General features: G+C 40.7%; 1 protein-coding gene across 2 annotated transcripts in view; it reads left to right on the top strand.

The window, feature by feature from the left end:
* Positions 1–955: 955 nt before the first annotated feature.
* LOC113269854 (aldehyde dehydrogenase 1A1) overlaps positions 956–18,131 on the top strand; it is a 44,031-nt gene continuing 26,855 nt past the window's right edge. Inside the window, exons 1-2 of one of the 2 annotated variants that reach the window (XM_057311235.1) lie at positions 956–1,081; positions 13,530–13,634. In XM_057311235.1, the coding sequence (XP_057167218.1) occupies positions 1,016–1,081; positions 13,530–13,634 (171 nt within the window). In that variant the 5' untranslated portion in view covers positions 956–1,015. Of the gene's footprint in view, positions 1,082–5,926; positions 5,950–13,529; positions 13,635–18,131 lie in introns of those variants that run through there. The other variant, XM_057311236.1, reaches the window with a different exon arrangement.

Raw genomic sequence — 18,131 nt, 5'->3', positions numbered from 1 at the left:
TATCGTGCTCCTATGATAACTTTTGCTTCGGCTTCAATACAATAAAGTTTTGTGTTTAACATGGGAGGAGTAGTTAAACATGCTTTTTAAACATTCTTTTTAATGTTCCCAGCTTGAAACACTCATTTTTAAGGAATTGAATTACTCAGCGTCCTGTTTAAATCTTCTTTTTGCACAATTGCCAGTATCAATCATTGATAAACAGAGCCAACTTCCGAATCCGGAGGTTAGTTTCATTTTAGATGGTTTTAACAGACAATATTGCCATCTTGCTGTTGTGGTGACTGTGTGACAGTGGACTCTGAGAGCCGTAAAAATCCTGCTGACCTTTCTATTCCCCTTTGTAACATAAGGATCATTTAGAGCTTGTGAAATCACAGTAGGTCTGCTTACCCACTGAAAATACACTGGATTGGTTGGATCTTGTAATGCTGACTTGGGGTCGGGTCTATCCAGAGGGACTCTTCCCACTCTGCTTTTCTGGGACCTGGGCTGATTCGCTGACAGCATTGTCCCGAAGACACCTGACCAGGGACCTCTCTCCTCACCAGCGGCTACTGAGAGCAAGTCCCCTTTGAGACTCCTTTTTCAATCCTCAAATTCTCTGAGTCCAAGTCTGTCGGAGGACGGAAAGTTTCACAGTAGCATAAAAAGCATAAAAAGCCAAAAACTCATAACTGGCCTTAGTGACCAGAGCAGCTGCCCTGCATATTCTTATCACAGGTTTCGGCTTTGAAAATTAATTCGTCTGCAAATAGTGCCCTGTCTCCAGCTGCAGTTTCAATGCTGGAGAGCTGGTTTCTTAAGGATTTAAGTTTAAAGTCAAGGGCTTCCTGCCCTAGGTGTTACAAATAAGTAGTGTCGTTTTCTTTTTGCTCCCAGTTTGTTCGTCCAATCATAGTCCAGTATGCAAATAGACCTTAGCCTGTGCAGATAAAAAGGAACAAATAAAGCCAAGGGCTCTATCAGGACCAAATCGCTGAGCCTGTCACCTGTTCCAGGAGCCGAACCAGAAATGTCGTCCTCAGGCATGCCAGACTTACCTGCCCCACTCACCAATTTGACATATAAATATACGAAGGTTAGTACAATTTATATTTGCTGCTTTGCCTCAGGTTTATAAAAACGACACGTGTTGAAAGAATAAAAGGTCAATGTGAATAAACTTGTACAAAGAGCCCTTTGCAAATACAAAAATAAAAGGCTTGCAAAATGCAGGTTTGGGCTTAGTGACTTGTTCAGATAATGATTTCTGAATCGTATCAGGCAACGTTTCATAAATTTATTTCTTAGAATATGTCTAAGTGAAAGGCATTCTCTTCTGGTGAAAGGTTCTTGCCCCAGGGTTCCATAGACTTTTACTAAGCAGTTCTGTTACCTTCAGCATTGCTCAGCATGTCTGGTAAGAGAGGCGAATACTTACTAGAAAAACTTACTGGAAAGAGCCAAACAAATAGGAAATGATTTTTTTTTTTAAGGAGAAACCTCATGCTGAAGTAACATTTTTTTTTCTATATGTTTAATGAGTGTCAAAATCAAAGGACCTACCTCTGATAATTTGATGAAAGCTCCTGTTTCAAAAACTCCAAACGAACTTGCATTATTTAGCATATTTGGGGCAAAGAATGCATTCTTATTTCTCTGTTCAGCCAAGTTTGTTGCCATTGGAGCAGATGCGTAATTGTTAACTGATAAATATTTAGAGAAACAAGAAGAGGAGCAGATCCAGACTTAAAAACCCACAAGCTAGGAGAACAAGGAAATAGATCCAGTTTGAGCTGTGCAAAAGTATCTCGAAACTTTGTTTCATTGTTATATGCCTGCTTTCCTGTCAGAGTCTAGAACTCCCAAACAGATGAAACAAGCAAACAAACCAATCTGAACAAAATCACTTAAATTGGCTTTATGGTACATTGCAGAAAGCAAGGTCGGAAAGGAACCCTTCCAACTCAGGGAGAGTCATTTTCCTTCCGAATTAGCCAGTGAAAAATCAAGAGCAATATAATTTCATGATAAAGTAAAAGCCCTGCTAGTGTTTATTTACTCCCTTACTTGTAACCATGGATGGTTTTGAAATCCTAAGGTCGGTTATATTTTCATTTTCATAAGCACAGCAAATAAGGAAGTTGCTCAGCTGACTGGTTCTTTTCCTTAGGAAAGTGTCTGCAGAGATCAGATTGTGCCTTTAACATGATTGATCAGCAGCTATAATGTGTAGTAAGGTTTTATTTTTATGAGGTTTTATTAAAAGGGAAAACATTTTTTTCATTTAATTTTATTCCAAATGAGAACATGGAAAATGTGGTGAGTCCATACCCTCCAACAATCCGCACTTGGCAGAGATGTGCCCCAAAGATAACCAGACTCCAGTCTTTCCAACTTCCTTCCTCCAAATGGGTCATTCACAAGAAATTTCAATCTAAAGCAGGCACATTTAAGAATGCATTTCGTAAATGTCAAAATCATTGGCAATGACTGAAAATTATCGCATTACTGTTACTACAGAGTCTTTTTGGTTTTTTTTCTATGACACTACTTGGGAAGATACTGTGGTCGTCTGAAAGTCACATTTTTAAAAATTTGGCTTTGCAGAAGTTCACAGTCTTCTCTGTTCGTGTATCTTGAGGAAGCTCTGAAGCGAAATATTCTTTCTACTAAATGATGCTTCATTTGGTAGCTCTAAACTGAGCATGGAAGAAACAGTAATGGACAGATGAGATGGTCCTTAAAATCTAGCATACAAACACAGATCTAGTGATCCTTTAACACAGAGAGATGGTTTTTAAGATTGGAATCCTGTTCACGTCAAAGCCGTTAGAGGAGAACACCCCTCTAAGGAAAATGATGGCCCTAAGTGTTCAAAAGAAGGCATGATTCAAAGGGCAGCCATTTGTTCTTGCATTTAAGAACTTTCTGGGTAGAAACACCCAATGCAAGGGAGTGAATTTTGATTGCTCTTCTATCTTCTCTATAAATCTGTTCTGCTCAGATAGCATTTTATTGTCTGATTTACTGGTTACAGCATTTTCACACTTGGGAGGATACCAGTTATGTATGTAATTAAATCTAAATGGGTGAGCTTTTTCAAATGCCTTTGCATTTGCTTTTTACTGTGCCCCACTGAAGAATTGTATTGGATTTGCACTTGCAAGAGGGGTTGGAAAAATGACGGTTATCCACTAAGTTTCCTGGTTGCAAACCAAGTAAGCAAGGATTTTATAGCGTCTGTGGAATTACCTTCTATGGCCAGCCCCTAAACTCTGTATTATTTTTCTCTTACTATGTTAATGTCCTTCGTTATTATCACTAGAAATATATTGGTCGTTGGGGCAAGGTGGAGAGAAGAGACCAACAGGGTTGAGTAACAAAAAATTATTACAGCTATGGTAGAACTACGTGCTCTCAAATCTGAGACTGCTTTTCACCTAAACAAAAGAAGTCATTGTTGCATATCTTTTATGAATTATTCTCTAGTACAGTAGATTATGTTTTTATTGTGGATAAAACAGAGATCAGGGTTAAGAAATAGTTTCTAAAATGTTACAAACATTTTTAGGATTTAAAACCTCAATAACATCATTATAAATCCACATAAACTTGGATCCCATTTCTAACCTCATTTTTCCCCTTTCCAGTTCTAAATGAATCCCACACCTGCCAGCTCACCCATTTTATTGAGCCTTTAAATGAAGAGTTTCTTCAAAACTTATGTGATCATTGGGCAAACTGCATTACCTTTCTCTGCCTTGGTTTCCTTATGTGTAAAATGGGAATAATAAAGGTGCCAATTTCCTAAGGTGGATGAAAGCATTTAATGAGTTTAATGCATATTAAGTATTTGAAATAGTGCCAGGCATATGGGAAGTGATTGATTATCATTGGCTACCCTGGTCCTATTTATTTTTCTGAATTCCTTCCAGTTTTCCAGAATCCTCTTTTACTTAGCCTTTCCAAGATCTATTTCCTCTCATGAGTGTTCTTCTCATCTCGTTCTTTTCTCTAAGTATTCCTGCCATTCTTTCTGGCACAATCATGCCCCACCTGACAAGGATCTCATTGGTGCAAAGTCCTGAGAGTTTATCCAAGATTTCAGGGATCGGGGCGCCTGGGTGGCACAGCGGTTAAGCATCTGCCTTCGGCTCAGGGCGTGATCCCGGCGTTATGGGATCGAGCCCCACATCAGGCTCCTCCACTATGAGCCTGCTTCTTCCTCTCCCACTCCCCCTGCTTGTGTTCCCTCTCTTGCTGGCTGTCTCTATCCCTGTCAAATAAATAAATAAAATCTTTAAAAAAAAAAAAGATTTCAGGAATCAAAAATTTTCTCTTAAAGGATTCGGTAACTTCGTCTTCCATTCTCCCTTCATGACACTGTTTTTTGTTTTGTTTTGTTTTGTTTTGTTTTTAACAATAATAATAATAATAATGACGAATAGAAAATTCAAGAAGAAAAGCTTTCTCAGACAGGATTCAAACCCCAAATGTTTAACTTAACTCCTAAACTTAACTCATTGAACAATAAGATGTTCCTACTAGAAATGATTTTCATCTGCTAATGACATTTCATGCACTGATACAGGCACATACACCTAGGAAATAATTATAGCTAAAATTCATTGTGTTTACTCTGTACCAATGACTGCTTAAGTTATTTGCAGTGACTGTTTACTTCTCAGGATAACCCAGTGAGGAGGTTCCTCTTCCTGTTTTGTAGATGAGGAGACTGAGGACCAGAGTGGCTAAGTAACTTGCCTTAAATCATGCAGCTAGAGAATGACAAAACTAGACTTCGTTGGGGGTAGTCTGAGCTCTCACACCAAGTTGCTTATCGAAGATCAGTATCATTACATGTGAACGTGGACTTGCTGGAATCTTATTCTGTCCTTTTTCATTCTGACTCTCATTTGTCCATTCATGATTCCTGGAAGGGACATGATCATGAGGCTTTCCAGCTGCCATTCAGCTGTTCCCAGGCCAACAGGAGGAAGTTGGCCGTCAACTTAGAAAAAGAGGAGAACAATAAGGAAGCCTGGAAGCAAACAGACATTCCGGTTTGACTGAAAAGGTGGGTTTGGGCTAGGAGAGGCTGCGATGTACAGGATTTGGAAATAGGTGTGCCATTTCTATGGGAACTATGTTTTTTTAATGCCAACAGAGTAACTTTTGGTTGGAGTAAGACATTATTTTCCTAAATTTCTGGTATGGTTGTTTAACACATTGCGGTTAAAGATATCTTTTTGATAGGGGAGAGTGACGAATCATTGCATACTGTGCGGTAGGCTCCATTATCACCTTTTTAGGTTCTTACAGCGAACAAATTCACGCCAGGTGCATTTCCCACTACCCCATTCTCTTTACTCCCATCTCCTGTTTTTCCTTCCACGTAGTTAACAAGTCACTGAATAACCGCTTTCTGCTTGGTCTTATGGTAGAAAGAGGCTAACAGGGTTTAGGGAGCTTCTGTTTCTGAAGGGTGAAGAAATCAAGCAAGTATGTGAATACCGAATCATAAATTATGATAAATGCTAAAGAGAGGACAACTGAAAGCTGAGAAATACGGGGAAGAGCTTTCTTTCCATGAGCTTTAAGGGAAGATCTCTTAAAGATAGGGACATTTAAGAGGGCGCCTGAGGGATGCAGAGCACGAAGTGACCTGGAGGGGGCGCGCGGGGGGGGGAGACAAAGATCTGAAGATAATGGCATGTGCACATGCAAAGCTGTTTGCAGGCAAAAGCCGGCCGTGTTCACGACTACCGAAAGGGCCACCATGGCTGTCGTAAAGTCGCCATGGTTGTCGTAAAGTGAGGGAGGCAAAGAACAGACCCGGTGAGGCTGGAGCTAGAGGCCTTGGCCGGACTGCCTGGGGATGTGGTGGGAGGGAAACCAACACTGAGGGGGCCTTCAAGCAGGACAGGGCTTCCTTCCGCCCAAGACCGAGCCGATTGTGCTGAGGTACTACTTTCATTTGTGCACTGTTTTTAACTCCGTTCTGACTGAAGCAGTATTTTGTTTGCGGTCGGCTTGGAAGCAGACGAACAAATACCCGGATGGTCGGCAGGTACAGAGGCTTAAGATAAACCCGGCTTCGAGTTCCAGCCCTTCCACTTATTTGATAGTATGACCTTGGCCAGGCTTCTAATCTCCTTGAGTGTCAGTTCCCCTGTCTGTAAATTGGGAATAATAACTACCTTGGAAAGTGGCCCTGAGAATTAAGCGAAGTAATTTGTGGAAACTGCCCAGTGCTTATTAGGCGCTTGGGGCCCCGGGTCCTGTTAACCCTCTCCTGCCCAGGATGACTCCCACAGTTCTCAAATGATTCCACTCCCAATGTTCGCGGCAACGCCTGCCCTAGTTTAAAACTCTCTCATCTATGGAGCTCATCTGAGGCTCATAATGAGCCACTGGAAGGGAGTTCGAACATGTTAGTAGTGTCCCGTTTTAAAGCTGAGGAACCCGAGTTCAGAGATCTTAGGTGATTCGCTCCAGGTCGCACAGCCCTTAGGAGGCGCCTACTAAAGACGGTGGTAGTACTCAAATCCTACTGGGTTGTCAGTAACAAGTGATTTCATACCTATAGCTTCATTTGTATCATTCATCCCTTGCTCTGACTGAGAGAGTGGAAATTGGGATGATGAGAGAAGACATATGATGTGGGCACGAGATCCCCAGACAGGTGGTCCTGCCAGAGAGGAGATACTCTAGGGTAGCAGTTTTCTCATTTGAATATGCACAGGAATCAGGGAGGGTTCTTGTTGAAATGCAAATTCTGATTCTTTTGGCCTGAGGTGAGGTATGAGAGTCTGCATGTCTAACAGGCTTCCAGATTTTGCTGATGCCACTCCAAGGGTGGTCTGCTGACCAGCAGCAATGGTCTAAGAGTTCAGGGTCAACCTCATATGTTTACCTGCAAAGACCACCATCTAGTTCCTTAGGGAACTGACTTTTCTTTCTCTCAGAAAGCCACTCACACCCAGCCAGGTCAGAATCACTTACCTTCCCCTTCAGAGAGTGCCTGAGTCCAACAGGAACCAGATGGTGGCCACAAACCCATGGTGGGACCAACCACTGATTTTGCTCCTGGGAGGTAATCCTTCACTGCAAATGCAGTGTTTTTAGCTCATCTCCGAGGACTGCTGTCTTGGCCAATCGTTTTGTTCTCTGGCACCTGCCTGCTTCAAGGAATCTAATCAATAGCAATCCTAAAGTAAACAACACAGGCTCTAAGGGATCGTATCGGCCCCGTTTCAGAAGGGGTCTCACTGCTGCAGGTGTTCACAAGATTTCTTTAAATTGGACTTCACCTACTGAATTTGTCATTAACTGCTTACCAGAATGGGAGGCCTGGGTGAGAAAATGCTTAAGGATTATGGGGAGCAGCTCCATGAAGTTAAGGTAATGCCTCTGAAATGGCATGGGTAATCTGTGGAATGATGTAATACAGATCTGCATGAAAGAAACCTCATGGGAATACAAGCATTGATAAAATGGTGATATACTTGTCTCTAGGTAGCAATTACCTGGCTTGGCACGGTGGTGGTGGTAGCAGCGGTTTGGGTTTTCCTGGTGCTAGTATAATTGTGGCCAACTACTTTATACAGTTACCAGGTTTAAATAGCAACATAGAGCCATGTTTAAAAGAACAGGAGCAATAGTGGCTTCATAATTAAAACCACTACTAATAGACAAATCAGAGAAGTAGATATTGGTGTGAACGCAGGTTCCAGAACACCGTTATATTTTGAGTACATGTGTGTATCAAAATCTCCCAGAAACATTGTTTGCAAGAGATGTCAAGTGGTTTTAATATTTGATTTTTCTGATTATATATCATCATATCTCTACCTGATGACTTTAGTGTAATGTTGAAAGTGTTTATGGAAATTTGTTTCCTATGAATCTGGACAAATATCAGAGATCGCAAAACTTTGCCTGAGCAACTAGCCACCCCCCCCACCCAGGTCCCATCATGTGACTATTTCCACTGCTTTTCTGGTACTTAATAAGAAATTGAAAGAATACAAACAACAAATAACTGAATTATGCTCTCTTTGGGCACTTTCTTTAGAAGGAAGAAGGCTTACATGCAAGCAATTGAATCTTGATATGGTGGAATATAAAAAATGTACAGAACTTTCTGGTGAATCTCCATTTTACCTCTGTTATACAGGGTATGCATGACGTACAGAGATCCTTGACAAGTTTTTTTGTCATCTGTGGGATATAGTGAAGATGTGGCTCAAAACAGACATGCTTTAACATCTTTTCTTTTCCCGAGTTGAAAAAGCTGAGGGGTTTTCCAAACAACAAGAGAAAAAGAGTATACATTCATGTTACTGAAGTCAGACTATAATATAAAACAGAAATGAAAGGAAAATTTTATTTACCGTACTTTTGTTTTGGTCACTCTCGTTTTGTTTTCATTCCTTTGACTCGAGTTAAATACTTTCCTCCCATCTATTATTTCCTCCTTAATTTCCTTTCAGATTTTTTTTTAAATTTCAGTCTCAACATTTTGCTTTACTGCCTCAGGGTTTGGGATGAAAGTAGTTGCCAGAGATCTAGCTTTGATTCTTTTAAATGTTTAACACCTCCACCGGACTTTTGTTCGGCCTCTCATTCTTCATCCTCTGTCTTGTTATTTAACCCCCCAAAGTCTTTGGTACTGTTTGAAGTGCCTAATGCTGAGAAAAGGTTTACACATTTACAGCACACATCCCTGCTTGTCCATTTACAACAACACCCATCACTGCACATGCTGTGACCCAGGCTCTCAGGTTTGAAACTTCACACAGGAGACATAATATGGGGAATTCCATCACCTTCCTCACCCTTGGTGTATCTTAAAAGAAATCCTGCGTGCACTGAGAATGTGATCTGTTAAAAATCTCTCTGCCACCAAGAAGGCACTGGCTTCCCCTATAGCATCTAGAGCCACTCGCCCTGTTGCAGCCCTGAAGAGATATGAATTTAGGGCACCCTGAATAGCTACTGGAGGGAGTCAGGGGCTCTCTCCACTTTAAGCCAACAGGTTTCAAAATCTTATATCAACAGGCAAAGCTAATAGGTTTTATTTTGCCTATTAGTTAATTTCAGCTTGATCCAAGTCAGAAATATTTTGAAGAAAGGGCTTATTTATTTAGAATTGTGGCTTTATACCAATCGCATAAAGACATAATCATTTTTATTCTGGAAAGGTTTTTTCCCCCCAAAATTATGACTTATTCTCGGACATTAAACTGCATTCAGGAAATGGCCACTTTTTTTTTTTAATCAAAGGTCATGAAACATCCCTTAAAGGCTGGCATATCTAAAATGTAAAGGGTAAAAATCAATTTTTAAGTTTCCTCAACACTCCCATTGATTGTTTCCCCCAATAAGAAGCACGTGACATCTAAGAGCATGCATAGGAATCTGTAATTCCCAATCAATATTATGAACTTTAAGCTGAGGTCTAGTGTACATATATTATTCAAAAGTATCCTGAGTCTGAAACTCGTAAGTAGAATGTGGTTCATATAGTAGTTAAATGGGATCCAAGATTTATTTTATTTTATTTTTTTACTTTTATGGGATAATCCCTTTCCCCCTAAACTTGCTAAAGTCACACAGCAAATAGAAAATGAGGTTGTCACAATGATAGATCATTTCAACAGGCCTAAAATAGGTTTCATAATGATTATACCAAACATCCATTAGCCTACACTTCTCCACATAACCATTTTATATAACAGGAAGGATGATTACTCACAAACATTTGGTCACACAGTGAGCTGAAAGGCAAATGTCAAATGTAAGGCCCACAAAATTAAAACAGAAAAATAGAGGAAGAACAGGAAGGTGCAATGTTTGACCCTTATAACCAGCTTGGTCATTTCACTAAGCTGGTTCTGTTTTTATGCCGAAAGTCTTCTGTTCAGGGGAGAACGCATACATTTCGTAGTTGTAGACTACTGCTCTCATTCTATCTACTCTGAAGCCTTATGAACAAACACATGCCTGGAATGCGAAAATCGTCTCCCGGCTAATCTCCCAGGATTCTGGTCGTTCTACTTCAAATCTATTTTGGGTACATTCACATCAACATTCCTTAAACATCCTTTTGACCCTGTCACACCCTTACAACGTCCAGAATAGGTCCAGCCATCCCCCTCTGCGGATCAAGATTCACCACAAACTGCCTTTTCGTCCTCGAAACTTATCTGTGACTTGTTTCCACAAACTCTCTGCTTGGGGCTCATCTCTTCCCTGTATTATATGGATCCCAAGAGTGTTCCCTTCCTTTGCTCATTTGCTCTTTCCATCAGTCCAATACTGTCCTTCAGGGATGCATTCTTCTCGCCCATTGCCTACCCTTTCGTGGGTTCCACTCCGGAATGTACTGACTACAGCACTGCTTTGGTTTTACCCAACATACAACCTTCAATTCTTTACTATCCCATCTCGATGTGCATACAGTCCCTTCTTTGATTATAAGCCCCTTGAAGGCAGGGACTCACTCTTTCACACTTCCCCCACAGTACCTTCCAGATGTCTCAGGTATTTACACACTATTTGGCAGAACATAATAAGTAATTGAATACTAGAATATGTCAGAAAAGGGGGGGAGGAGAGGTTAAATCCAATTGGACCTACTAGTGAAATCATGAGAAGGTGACACTTGAAGCAAGACTTGAAGTGTGAATAGAAGAAAATAGTGAAACTCCAGTCTGAGGAAGAGCATGAATAAAGGTGTGGAGCAGAAGGGCCTGGCGTTGGAGACAATCGAATGAGGCCCAAGTAGAGGGTGAACTGAGAAAATGAAATAAAATGTTGGAAAAGCATAATGGGGCCACGTAGGCTTAGAACCACCTAAGTGTTTTGAGGACCGGCCAAAATGTGAATTGGGTTGGCTGAGGAAGATTATGATAATGGGGGTGGGGGGGTTAAATTTCAATAAGCGGGGGGCGGGGAGGGTAGGGAGAACAGGGAGTTTTTGCTTTTTGGATTTTTTTTTTTTTTTGGTGATAGTACAGAACAGCATGATACCAAAGGATGACTAGGGATTGTATGTGTCATTAACAGGAGAGGGTAAGTGTGTGTGTGTGTGTGTGTGTGTGAGAGAGAGAGAGAGAGAGAGAGAATGTGCAAACTATAGAACTGTAGTCTGGGCTAACGAGCAGCGCAAAGCTAGGGATGACAGTGAGCTGCATTTGGAACATGTTGACTAAGCTGTTTCCCAGCCAAGCTTTGGGAAGAAAAGCACAAAACAGGAAGGGCAGAGATGTATAAAGGAAAGCACTTGCCTCAAGCCTAGTTACAGGATTCTGCAAAATGTGTTCATGAGAGCTGGAATGCTGATTCACCCTGACAGACGTTGGGCAAATCGGTATCTTAATCTGAATTCATCTTTCTTCAAGTTGAACTCAGATGCCAACACATTTCTCTTGAAGGACAGTGGGAACTGTGTGGCTTTCATCTGCATCCCATTATCCTTTCCCACACCCCCACATATGGGTCCTTGGAGGTCTAGTCTCCTCACTTGAGCTGCTCCCTCATTTACTCACGCTCACGTCTTCTTCCTGTCAATTCCAGGCTGGCACTACAATTTTGTGAACTCCTCTAAATCCTGGGATGATGTTGTTCTGACGCACGGATAACTGTATTGGTGTGAATAGCAAATATGGAGGCTCAGTCTTCCCTTTGTTTTTTTTTTTTTTTCCAGCAAAATCACAAGTATCATAGTGTGCCCATGTGCAGAATATTATAAGTCTTACCCATGTGTAGCTACTTGATTATAGGTTTCTTGATTGAATTTTAAGTTAGTTATTCAAGAATTCTAAAAATCATTTGAGGACTGGGACTGTATTGGACACTGAGGATAAACCAGAAAACTGGACAAACATTGTCCTTGACCTTACCTGACCAAGTTTACAGTCTAGGAGAGAGGGGGGACATTTAAAAATGACTTTTTAAAAAAGTGACAGATTTTGTGATGGAAGCTTAGGAGAGCAGGGAAATATTTTGGAAAACAGACTGTCTAAATAATGTTATAAATCACAGAATATAGAATTCATTCTACTTAAGCATTAGGGATACATGGTAATATAGATTTTATGAACGTGACTAAATATTTAACTATGTTATGGACACTACTCGATAGAATAGCTAAGTTAATATAAACTCACAGGTTAATTTAAAGACTGCTGTTATTTCAAATATACATAATATAAATAATTAAACTAAAAATGTATAACCTTGATAGTCACCACTGGGGAATTTTTAATAGCTAACTGGTTTGTATTTAGTATAGCAACAAATTTAAACCTTGGTTGGAGGGGGCAGTGTTTCAATACCTCCTCCCTCAGGGCTGCACTCTTAATAACTTATCTTTAAATATCAAGTAAGGGAACGTGTCTGAATTAAGATATATGTAAAAAATCCAGTGCAGATGACACTGTTCATTGAAAACTACGTGTATCAACTCCCTCTGATTCACAATTAAATAGACTAAGTCACGTTGTAATGACAAATCTAATAGAAAGTTGTAATACATAAAGTTCAGTAGCATACTTAGGACAATATTTATATTTCAAAACGAATAAGCAAAAGGAGAATAATCAAGAAATAATGAAACGAGAGGAGGAAGAAGAAATTCTAGCTTTTGCCAGAGAAACAAAACATAACTTTACCGCAAACAATACTTCTTAATTAGGCTTTGTAAAACATTTCACTCTAGTAAAAGGTGAATGACATACCAAAGCCCTAGTAGGCTCCATAATGCAGCAGAAGTTCAGGGCAGCAAAAGGTGAAACTCCAACTTTTTAAACGACATACTAACACTTTTTGTATTTCTGTTCTTTTATACACAGAACAAAATCCCATGTTTCTAGACCCATCTGTCTCTTTAGACGCATGTCTCTTAGATATCACTAAGAAATCTAGTGCCTGATTTTATCTGAGGACAAATCAGTGATTACATAATCTCGTTAAAAGAATAAAACCCTTATGCCTGGAAAAAGTCAGTAAAAACATGTCACTAGGCAATTTTTTTGTAAGCAAATCTTTTAAAACCACCCTACATGCTACATTTTAAATAGTAAAATAAAGGATCAGAAAACAGTCACTTATGATACCAAATCACCAGCAGCCCGACATGAGGACATTCAGAATCTGAAGTGAAAAATTAAGATTAATAAAGATTAAAGCCACCAAAGCCTCTGCTCTTGCCTCCAACTCGGATAGGAGCACTTTTTCTAGATGGTTTTTCTCCAGTCTGTATTGTCCATGGTTGACATGACCTTGTACCTCAGTGTGATTTCGAAGTATTTACTTTATTTTAATATGTGTGTGTGTGCTCACACACACGTGTGTGGACGCGTGTGTAAATGTTGTGAACAGCCGAAAGTACCTCGCAGGGTGGGAGGAGGTACGTGAAGGTTTTAACATTGACCTCGCTTAGGTATTTTATAATGCTCTCAGTTTATAAAAGAATTTCTCAAATTTGCTGCATATTTAAAGGTTTGCTTACCTCCTTTCTCTCTCTCTCTCTACAGATTTTCATAAACAATGAGTGGCATAATTCAGTGAGTGGCAAGAAATTTCCTGTCTTTAATCCTGCAACCGAGGAGAAACTCTGTGAAGTAGAAGAAGGAGATAAGGTGGGTTTCCCAGCACTTATGCTAGCTGTCTTTGTTCCCCCCATGCTGAGCTCCCACACCCAGCACAGCTGGAACTAAACAGGTCATGACGATACCCTTTCTGGGGCCATCTGGGGCATTTTCCTTGGTACCTCAAGGGTGCCCGGTAGTCATGTGATGATGATGAACCCATGGTTCCGGATGTGGTGCTGATTTTTTTTTTTCATGCTATTTCTCCTTGATTGTTCTTCATTTTAAATAATATTTGGGTTTATTGTATCCACAGACTACATATGATTAGTCATAGATTTATAAAGCAGAGAAATCCCTTATTCATATAAAATTGTTCTTTTTTGAAGTTGCAAAATGAAACTAAAGGAAACAAGATAGAACGTTTGGAACAATATATTGCCCATTATTTCCTTAAAAATCATTGAATGAACATTAATGGGTACCTTGAAAAATAAAAATTTAAAATCACAGAAATTGAACTGTGAATTAAAGGTATTCTGCTTTCTAACTAATCATATCAACAACAACAAAACCCAACTTATATCATTATTTTTTTTTAATTTTAAATGTTAATTTAATTCTGAAGCATCCTGATGGGAAAGCTAGTATTTGTAGCTGTTTTCACAAATGATAGTAAAATAGCAGAATGGACAAGTTGACTAATTTACTTTAGGGGACATTGCTAATAAATAACAAATTTTTAAAAATCAAACAACAACAATAATAATGAAATCAATATTCAAATGCTGTCCTTCTGACCCCAGAGTCTGTGACTGGCAGGGCTGCCTAACCTTGTGATTATTATAAAAGTAAGATAGGGCAATATGAAACAGCCTGGGGAGTGAGGAGAGTGAAAGCCTTCCGATTTTTTATCCGAGCACGTACCTTAAAATGTGAATGGGTTTCTCAGTCTTTAGTTGTCCAAATGTTATGAAACTTGAAATCTCTGTCCTATAAGGTATTACAAGGTAAATTGTTTTGCTACTTTAAAAAGACCATTGAAAGATGAAAGATAGCGACCCAAGGATGATACTATTTGTGACCCGATGTTTAGTTCCATGTTCCTACCCAGTTCCCATTCTTTGATTAGCTTTTCCCCACGTGATGAAATCACTAATTGAAGACATTAAGCCTTGCAGATTCATTCTAAGATAGCCATAGACCTGAGGGGCTCCTTTGGGTTTAGAGAAGCCACCGGACTCAGGTGGCAGTTTTATCAGAAGACCTAAAATCCATGCCTCAAGGGGCAGGAGTGCAGAGTTTAACCAGAGGGGTCGACAGCTTAGAAGTACTTGCAGGGGCGCCTGGGTGGCTCAGTCATTGGGTCTCTGCCTTCTGCTCGGGGCATGATCCCGGAGTTCTGGGATCGAGCCCCACATCAGGCTCCTCCGCTGGGAGCCTGCTTCTTCCTCTCCCACTCCCCCTGCTTGTGTTCCCTCTCTCGCTGGCTGTCTCTATCTCTGTCAAATGAATAAATAAAATCTTAAAAAAAAAAAAAAAGTACATGCAGATTAGAATGGAGAACACATGTCACCTGCTTTCAGATTTCCCTTGCTGTGCATTCCAGTGTTCATCCGTGCATAAATTCTACAGGGGCTTCTCACTAGCCTCTGGAGAAAAAAAAAACACAAAACCCTCTTGTTTTTGGCCTCAACATAGGAGTTTCACCTTTACTGTGCCCAGAATCACGGTCCAAATAGTGCACGCTGCTCACTGCCTCCAGGCTCCTCACTGCTCCTTGACGGCCGGGTTAATGTACAGTCCTCGGGTCCTGGTTCAAATCATTAGCTGTAGAAAGAGCACAGATATTCCACATTTTATTGACCCTCTTTCAGCTTTGGTTCCTTGCTGTGTAATGGGGAGATAGGAAAAACTTGGGGGAGGTTAAATAAGAAAAGATATCAGGGCGCCTGGGTGGCTCAGTTGGTTAGGCATCTGCCTTCGGCTCAGGTCATGATCCCAGAGTGCTGGGATTGAGCCCCACATTGGGGTCCCCGCTCAGGGAGCCTACTTCTCCCACTCCCTCTGCTTGCTGCTCCCCCTGCTTATGCTCTCTCTCTCTCAAATAAATAAATAAAATCTTAAAAAAAAAAAAGATGTAAAATGTTTCAACAGTGCCAGGCACGTAACAAAGCCTCAGTCATCATAGAGTTTTATGCCTCTTTAAAGCCCCCAAATTTCCCAGGTAGAATTGCTGTCTTCTGTGCCAGTGCAGAACGTCATATTTACCTATATTATCACCCCTGCGTTATACAGGTATTGGTTACTTTGTCTGAGACGGCACGCTTTTTGTAGGATCAATGCTGCATTTTACTTTTATACGTTCAGTGTCTCCCATGCTACAGGTAATGGATAAATGAAATTACATAAATAATATGTAAAACTCCTCCGTCAAGCTCTGAGTGTCCATATCCTCCCTTCCCCCACACACAACTCATCTTAGGAATCTAGTACTTAATTAACTGTTGACTAAGGCTGTGTTTCTCACAATTTTGCATGCAACCATATTCCCTGGAAGGCTTGTTGAAACACAGGTAGCTGGGCCCCACCCATCCCTAGAGTTTGTGTCAGTAATTCTAGGGTGGGGCCTGAGAATTTGCATTTCTGATAAATTCTCAGCAGATGCTGATGTTGCCAGTTGGGGTGGAGGTGGGGGAATATACTTGGAGAACTACTGAGTGAAGGTATTAAACCCTTAAGTTGTATCTCCCCTATTAGCATTTCATAGGAGGCATGGACTTGAATATTAAAATAAGAAAGTTGGAGTTGGAACCCGCACTGTGATAATCACTCTGCACCCCTGTGAAATGTTCCAAGACCAAACCTGAGCAGAGAAATACTGATGATCCCTGGCAACATGTTTTAAAAGACCCAGAAGTCTGTGTCCTTTGGGCCGTTCCTAGAAAGAAGAGAAACATGCATTCTTCCTATTCAACGGAAAAATGACTTTTTATCGGAGACTTCCGGAGATCTCCGCAACACCATGTTACAGCCCCACAGTACATTGCATGTCCTTCTAGCTGCTTGAGTGCCTCTGGCAACCCAGGGGAGGTAGGGGGAGCAATAAAGGGCAACATGAGTTCTGTCTGAGCCCTGGACAGCTGCCTACTCCCTCTCTCCAGAGGTGTGAATGCTACTCAGGAGTGAGATTGTAGAGCTGGTTGCAGTTAGCAATTAAGAAATGAACAAGTATTCTTTTTTTTTTTTTTTAAGATTTTATTTATTTATTTGACAGAGAGAAAGACAACCAGTGAGAGAAAGAACACAGGCAGGGGGAGTGGGAGAGGAAGAAGCAGGCTCCCAGCGGAGGAGCCTGATGCGGGGCTCGATCCCAGGACCCTGGGATCAGGCCCTGAGCCAAAGGCAGAAGCTTAACGACTGAGCTACCCAGGCGCCCTGGAACAAGTATTCTTGATGCTTTGGCTTCGCTGCCTTGGCGGTCTCTCCTCGCCACTGGCTTTCAGCTTTAGTTTCATCAGTACAACAAATCTGTGCCCAGAGCTCCAGGTCCTTGTCAGGACATCTGAGGACTTTTCTTGGCATCGTTGGTGGGATTTACCTTCTTCCCAAAGTGTAGCGAGGGGGAGCTGGTGATCATACCTGAAGCTTTAGAAAAACTTGTCATTTGTTTGCTGTGGGCTTATTGGCAGTTCCTCCTGCTCAGCGCACAGCGGCATTGTCTGTGCTAGTGTGGATCAGGAACGCTCATTAGCATCCAGCAAAGCTTCAGATCAGGTCACAGTGCTAACCGAGTTGCTAGATACTTGATCACTTGAGTTCAGTTGTTTATGATAGGAACTGTTCAGGGTAAGCAACTGTTTGCTTCACATTCAGCGTTCTTGTCATCCTGCCCTCTTATGGAGTCATCTACTGACGTTCGTTTTTAAATAAGGATTGCTGTTCTCACAATTTTGCCAACAAGTGTGCGTGAACTTCTAACATCGCTTAGTGAAAGGCACAACTCGAGTAAATTACATAGTCACCGTAAACCTAATATTCTGGAACTGACTCTTTAGATAATGAGCCAAGAGGTTTTAGGGATTTAATCTATGATAGAATGGAGCTAACAATGGGCTATACACTGCCTTTCAATGGTGTTATAAAGAAAGGAGGAGGAGCGAGAATGAATGGAGGTTACAAAGCAAAGCACAGAAGTGGGTGGGAACTGTTTTCTTTTCACTTCAGTGGCTCTTTTAGGCTATATTGACTAATCCTGAAAACTGCTTTTATTCTATTTATTTATTTATTTATTTATTTATTTATTTATTGAAAACTGCTTTTGATACGAAGCATGACCTAACAAATAATTGGTGGGGATAAAAATAAATGTCCATTAAAGTAAGTGCTTATGACAGGTGTAAAAGTAAAACTGGTCTAATAACTATTTCCTCCAAACTGGAATAGATCTAATATGGAAATGTGCAGCCTGGGAGTGATGGAAAGTTTGTCCTTCCTTAACTGTGTTTAAGAGGCCTTTGGTATTTCATGATCTGACTTCAAAAAAAG

Source organism: Ursus arctos, unplaced genomic scaffold, assembly GCF_023065955.2.
Source record: "Ursus arctos isolate Adak ecotype North America unplaced genomic scaffold, UrsArc2.0 scaffold_138, whole genome shotgun sequence".
In the NCBI taxonomy this organism is placed as follows: Eukaryota; Metazoa; Chordata; class Mammalia; order Carnivora; family Ursidae; genus Ursus; species Ursus arctos.
Note: the sequence above shows the minus strand (reverse complement) of the source record. Positions and strands in the feature narration are given on the sequence as shown.